The following is a 7,170-nucleotide window of genomic DNA, read 5'->3' as shown; positions in this document are numbered from 1 at the left end:
TATATATATACCACATCTTCTTTATCCAGTCATCTGTCGATGGACATCTGAGCTACCAGACAGCTTTAATGAATATTAGAGTCCAAAGCTTTCTAGCTGGTTGGCAGGTCTTCCCCACCTTCCCACTCCACCCAACCCTAATCTCAATTTTCTTCATGGAAGACAATTCCAGCCATATGCATCATTTCTGCTGGTGCAGTTTTCTGGGGACTTTTGGTGCGCTGTGGCTATAGCCACAACTGGAATTAAAGTTGCCTCTTAATGACCATCAGTAAGACACACAGCTTGGGAGTCCTAAGACCATCAATTACTGCAGGAACACTATTTTTTACCTTTTATCCCACTGATGGCAGGAAAGAAACAAAGGGCAGTTGGTAACAGCTTACGCCAGCAGGGTATTTTCAGAAATGAAGCAATTACTATAAAAAGTGGTCACATCCTACCCACACACCCCAGAAAGAAAGTCCCACATTTTCTCAAGCAGTCCTCTGACCGACTATCTTGATGACCTTCCTCCTTGGCCCTAAAAGAGGAAGTTTTTTTTACAAATGCTACCCTAATAATAGCTCATACATAAATCTGAAGGATCAAAAGAACCAAAGGGACCTCTTGGTTCTTCCTAACGGTTCCAGTCATGTGATTACCTTTCCTCACGGCATGCATTTCCTGCACATCCTCCTGAAGCTCGAGACTGGCTTTGCAGAAGACACTGCTGCCCTTCTGGCTCATCTGGGCTGCCAGGAAAGGACATTTGCTTGCAGTGCCCTGGCTCGTGGCAAGGGAGGGATGTCCAGACGAAAGCTGCGTGCCATCTGGAGTCTGCTGGGATCCATCAGCAGCTTGCTCAACCTCAGCTTTGGCAGTTTTGTCCTCTGCGGGGTGAAATGGAAAAACTGAAGCATCAGATCTAGTTGCACAATACACAAGAAAGCCCCTTGTTTCTCCTATTGCCTCAAAGACAATAGGAGCCCTCCGGTTCACAGTTTTAAAAACTCGATAGGTATGGTCATTTTTTTCCTCATCAATTTTCTTCTCAAAGAAACGATCATATTGAAAAGTGGAAACTGCTAAAAACCAAACAAAAAACAGGACAAACTGATGGTTAAGAAGGCATGTCTGGGTTTTGGCAAGAGACCTGGGTTCCAACCCCAACTTGGTCTTATACTTACTCTACCCCCACATTTCAGGCACAAATTTATTTTTATTAGGTTCTGCTAATTGAACTGCTTTCTCATCTGCCTCACTGGAAACAATATTTCTGTGAGGAGTTAACTGGCACAATCCAGCTATCTCTTAAACCCATATTTCTCCCTTATAAATCCACCAAAAAGTAGTATTTTCTAGTTTCAGATAGCCTAGAGTTCTTGAGTTGGAGGATTTCCAGTAGGGAAAGGACACATAGCATATTTCATGAGAGGACACACTCTTGAAGATAAATAGAAGCGTTTATACAATTTTTTCTCTGCTAATATTTTTGAAACAGATTCTTGACAAAGAAGCTTGCTGTTGCTTAACATATAAATTACTGATTTTCTTCTTAACAAAAGAAATTGGCGGGACGCCTGGGTGGCTCAGTCGTTGAGCATCTGCCTTCGGCTCAGGTCATGATCCCGGGGTCCTGGGATCAAGTCCCACATCGGGCTCCCTGCTCAGTGGGGAGCCTGCTTCTCCCTCTGTCCTGCCCCTCCCCCTGCTTATGCTCCCTTGCTCTCTCTCAAATAAAGAAAATCTTTAAAAAAAAAGAAATTGGGCTAAAATTGAGGTCTTTCGATTGTTGTCTAATAGAGTTCAAATTACTAGTATGCTGAGAAAAAACCACAGAAATATCACATTCACACACTTCATCTACTTGCTCATCTAAATGCATCAAAGAAATGCACTGACTTAACAAAGCTGGTTGGTAATTATGCTTTTAGTCACAATGACTTTCCTCTCCCCTGGAGCAAATTCATTCACCTTTCTTCTAGTAAAGTCTTACTCTGCATCATCCTGGAATACTGTGAGTCACAGGCTAACCTTGCCTACAACTTGGGTAAGATGTCTCAATACAGTTTTTATTAAAATCTTCTATGAAGTCAAAAAAACTGCTTTGAAGTTCATTTCATTCATTATAACAGTAATATACATTCACTGTGAGAAACCTAGAATAATAGTGTTCTGTCTCTCAAAAAATAACCATTACAGGCATCTTGGTAAATTATCTTTTTTTCCCTATGTACAAGTTTAAAAAAAGTTTTACTTATTCTGCATGTGCTTGCTTATTTTTCCCTTTCCATTATAAAGATCCGCCTAAGCTAGTAAATAGTTTGTTAATATCATTTGCAATGGTTTCCTGAGAGTCTACCAAGTGAACAAATCATGTTCTAATCAACATCCTCTATAGCAGGGACAGAATTGTAAAAGAGTATTTTGATTGTTGAGTAAAAAAAACATAACTCCTAAAAGAGGAAAAGAAATCCTATAAAGGATTAAATCCCTTCTGCTTACAGAAAAAAACAAAACAAAACAAAACACTCCTTTCTTACAAGGAACACATCCAGAGAATATACCTAAAAGAGCCTGTAAGGTAAATTATTCTCTAGGATTAAGTGAAACCTGAAAAGCCTCATTCTCTCCTGGTAGAGCCAGACCAAAACAAAAGCCAACTCTGATCTCTTTATTAAAAACAAAATTTAAAAATTCACATATAAAATAAAGATACATGTGTTAAAAAAAAATCACTAACAAATTCTGTATGATTCCATTTATTGAGGTTCCTACAGCAGTCAAATTCAGAGACAGAAAGTAGAATGGTGTTTGCCAGGGGGCGGGGGAGGGGAAGTTAGAGTTGAAGGAGCAGAGTTTCACTTTGGGATGTTGGAATAGCTCTGGAAATTGGATGGTGGTGACAGTTGCGCAATAATATGAATGTACTTAATACCACTGAACTGTACAATTGGTAAGAGATGGTAAGTTTTATGTTAGGTGCATTTTACCACAATAAAAAAATAATTTTAAGGAGAAAAAAGTCACAACTTTTTTTTAAGTCAGAGCTTTAAAAGCCAAAAGCTTCCACTCAATTTTGCTGCAAACCTAAGACTGCTCCAGAAGGTAAAGTCTATTAAAAAAAAAAAGCCAAAGGGCCAAATATTTAATGAAGGAAAGGTTGAAACAGAACATTCCAACTTTTTTTTTAAGTAGTGTGGAGCCCAATGTGGGGCTTGAACTCATGACCCTGAGATCAAGACCTGAGCTGAAATCAAGAGTCGGACGCTTCACCGACTGAGCCACCCAGGCGCCTCAGAACATTCCAACTTTATATTTACACAAATGAGGTACTGATGAACACTAAAACTCCGAAAGACACCGACATGCAATCCAGAAACCTATAAGGTACACACTGGCCACCGTCTCACTTTTAAGGATGGGAAAACTAAAAGTGCCTACTTGCGGGGTTAGGATGACAAGTATGAGATACTCCATGCAAAGAACCAAGCCTGGCACAGAGTAACACCCTCAGTTACTGTGCCCCTCGTCACCGCTGTGGACTAGAAATGCTTCTAGTCTAGTGATAAATGCAAACACTGCCACCTCCTACGTTATTGCCAATGACACTTACTCTCATTAGCTGGAGGGGTTTCTTTGACTTGCTGACAGTGTACTGCGGAAGTGGACAGGGCCCGAGGGGCTGGCTTGCCCCCAACTTCCATCATCTTAGGGCAGTTTTGGGCATAGAACAACAGAGATTTTCCTGCCTTCTGCAGAAAGGCCTGAGGCACTCGGGATAAGAATGGGCAGCGGCGAACAACAGTCTCCATGTCCGAGAGGGTACACTGATCCTATAGAAAGACAATGAGTGACATCAACACTTGTTAATAATCAGGCAAATACCAGGCAAGGTCGCTGGGTTCAGGTGTCACCTGCAGTTTATAGCAAGGGTACCCTTATAACAAGTCTCACTCAAAAATGTCTAAGGACCGCACTCATGTGGGACTCAACTAAGGAGTGGTAACCATACTCGACCCACGTCACCAACTTCTTCTTTCATTCCCCAGCTCTACACAAAAGCACCTGCAAAGCAACTTTACCAAGTGAAGTAAATGCCGATGATTAACAACCAAGGGGCTGGAGCAACGAAGGACAGACAAGTCGGGAACAGGTTTGGGAGGACAGGGAAATGCACAGTGCAGATAAGACACCTCGGCATACACCCGAGTGAAGTGAGGCTAGAGAAGAAGCCACTGTCATCCATCCAGGCAGAGAGGACTCCCAGGGATCCTGAACTTCTCCTGGTCCTCACATCCCCAAACCTGAGGAAGGCACCCAGCTGGGCTCTGGGTCCCTGAGGCAAGGATTTCCCTGAGGTCATCCCCCACAGCTCCAACAGGACATAACTGAGAGAGGAGGAGACATAAAGGCAGGGGTAGGAGGGGACGCGGTTGGGGCTAACTGGGGAGAGGCAGGAGCTATAAAATCGAGGGCGTTAGGTCTGGAGTTAGGTGGTGGCCCTGGACAGGGGAAGGTCAGAGGTTATCCGGGGTCGAGGGCTCAAGAATAACGGGGAAAAAGGAATTCTACAGAAGCGGCCAGTTAAAAGGGAATGTAGGAAGAGGGCCGAATGGGGGAAACTGAGGCAACCCAGTGGGCTCAGGGTCTGGAGATGAACGCTGACCCCAAAGAGGCGAGTGACGGGAGCAGTGGGGGATGGGGTCCCAACGACCGGGCAACGGGGCGCGCGCTGGCAGGACACGCGGGGGCTTCCCTGGCCGGCGCCGCACCCAGAGCACGGGCCCTCACCTGCGCGGGGGACTGCGGAGGAGGCGGCGGCGGCGGCGGCGGCGGCAGGCACCCAAGACAACTCGAACCAACCCCTTGCCTTTTTCGGCGAGGAGCCTCAGGCCGCGAGCGCCGTCTTCCTAATATACAGCCGGAGGGAGCGCTGCGCATGCGCTGTGGGCGCGGGCTTCCTTCACGCAGGCGCCCTGCGTCGCGCTCCCAGAGTAGGAAGGGCAGGGCGGGGAGTGTGGGACCAGGGCTTTCCCGAGCGCCTGCCGGGAGGAGTGGGGGAACGGCGGTTGATCAACGACTTCATCCTACCCACCCCGCCCTTCTCGCCTCCCTACTAACTGCCCTATACTTTAGAACCCTACGTATGCCTCCGTGTAGGGCATAAAAGGGCAGAGTCAGAGGGGAAGTGCCACTGGAGACAACTCGAGGGTTACGGGGCTGTAGAAACAGGTCCCTTGGATATAGAAGAAGGAGAGTAAAGAAGGGGGTTCTGGGCCATGGTCTAAAGCAGGATTCGCCCCGTCTGTGACTAAGGGCTTCCCGGAAGAGGTGGGTGTGTAGTTATCCAAGGATGGAGTGGTTCTGGGAGTGGTGGGGGTGGGGGCAGCTGAAGGGGGAGTGAGGAGGCGCAGAAGCGGAAGGAAACCCACCTGTGGCACTTTTGGTCTGAGATGAAGGGACTTAACCTGAGGCAGAGAAGGGGCAGGATGGAACCTGTGGACTACACAGCTCTGAGAACCTGAAGGGGGTGTAGAGGCACAGGGCCTGACACATGGTTAGGGTTTGACACATACTATTGAAGAGGGAGCAGAAGGTTAGCTGAAGACAAAGCATAAGCTGACACCCTGCAACCTCCCTCCACTCCCCCGCTCCTGGGTGGGACGAGTGTGACATTCTTCCAGGAATCTCCTAAGTATCTTAATGGTAATAACTTGCTAGAGGGGACAACAACCTTAACTTGAGGATGGCAAGGCCTCCTGTATCTTGTAGGTCGGTCCTTTTTAGCATATGAACGTTCTTTTGAAACCTCCCTTTTCATTACTTCCCCCCAACTCCCCGAGTATACAAACACCACTCCACAAGACCCACTCCACAAGACCCGGGTGCAGCAGCTCTTTCTGCCCACAGGTCCTGTCCCCGTGCTTTAATAAAACCACCATTTTGCACCAAAGACATCTCAAGAATTCTTTCTTGGTTGTCGGCTCTGGACTCCACCCCCCTGAACCTCACCTATATTCCAAAACCACACCACTATTATTTTTATTTTCCATTGCTGGCTGTTCAAGATCCCTTGCTGGCCACCCTGGGCACCAACTGGGTGGCTCGGGACTCCAACCCAAAGTTCAGAGTTGGGCCATGCCTCCTTTGGGTCTCCCCCAGTCCACACCTGCATGGTAGGGTTAGGCAAACCCCTCTCAGGAATGCCCGTCTGGCCTCCTTGCTCCACACCCTTCCCAGCTTAACCTAAGCTGGGTTGGCCTGGGCCTGTGCCAGGCTCAGAGCTACCCTCCTCCACTCTTGAAGAAGGGGCCATCCAGGTTGCTCCTTCCCCAGCTGGGCATTAATAAAAGGGACAGTTACTTCTCAATTCCCTTCGATTCTCCAGCCAGCTGAGAGGGAAGTAAGGTGAGTCTCCACATGCTGAGGAGGCAGCTGGGTCCAAATTGGCACTGGGACCAGTCCAGGGCCCGGGAAGAGGGCTCTGGCCTGGGAGCCTGGGGCCCAGCTCTGCCGCATCCTGCTGAGGGGCCCTGGGAAGTGCCCATTAGCCCAAGAGGAGGCATGAGGAAAGGTCAGCACTTGGACTCAGACCCAAGTGCAGCTAGAAGTGAAAGCATAGTAAAGATGGTGTTGGGTGGTTTGCCCATCTCGAGCCTCACTTTCCTTATCTGGGCAATGGGATCATAATCTCTGTTCTACTTGCCTCACAGATCTGTTTGAGTGGCCAGAGGCAAAACAGAAGCAGAAAGAACTGGATGTTGGAACTAATTATGGGTTCCAACCCTGGCTCTGAATCTTACTTGGCTTTGGGCAGGTCGCAATCTCTCTGAGGCTCGTTGTCCTCATTGTAAAGCTCTGTCAGCCCTGCCACTTGTGGTTGGCAGGAGGGTCAGGTGAAGTCATGGATTTCAGAGGCTTATTGTTTAAACCAGCAAGTCTCCAGCTCTCTGGGAGTTTCCTGTTTAGTAGAGGGAAAGCTTAAGAAACAAAGAAACTCACATGGAAAGTGAAATAGAATGTTGTAAACAATTTCAGATGGAGCAGGCTATTACTCCCCAGACGCTGAAGGAGGGGGGATCCCAACCACCAAGAAGGCTTCCGGAAAAGAGGTGCCAGCCGGAAGGGTGGGTCTACATGGGACCGGGAGACTGATAAGTGAAGCCTTGAGTGGGAAGTTCCCAG

The 7,170-nt window shown here is 47.5% G+C and overlaps 1 protein-coding gene across 1 annotated transcript in view; it reads right to left on the bottom strand.

The window, feature by feature from the left end:
• Nucleotides 1-4,929, bottom strand: part of ALAS1 (5'-aminolevulinate synthase 1) — a 13,312-nt gene extending 8,383 nt beyond the window's left edge. Inside the window, exons 1-3 of the mRNA XM_081805694.1 lie at nucleotides 4,777-4,929; nucleotides 3,599-3,818; nucleotides 574-872 (exon numbers count right to left, since the gene is read on the bottom strand). Of these exons, the coding sequence (XP_081661820.1) occupies nucleotides 574-872; nucleotides 3,599-3,818; nucleotides 4,777-4,926 (669 nt within the window). The 5' untranslated portion in view covers nucleotides 4,927-4,929. The remainder of the gene's footprint in view (nucleotides 1-573; nucleotides 873-3,598; nucleotides 3,819-4,776) is intronic.
• Between the last annotated feature and the right edge of the window lie 2,241 nt (nucleotides 4,930-7,170).

This window comes from Leptonychotes weddellii, chromosome 1 (assembly GCF_054177405.1).
Source record: "Leptonychotes weddellii isolate Sample4059 chromosome 1, ASM5417740v2, whole genome shotgun sequence".
Taxonomy (NCBI): Eukaryota; Metazoa; Chordata; class Mammalia; order Carnivora; family Phocidae; genus Leptonychotes; species Leptonychotes weddellii.
Note: the sequence above shows the minus strand (reverse complement) of the source record. Positions and strands in the feature narration are given on the sequence as shown.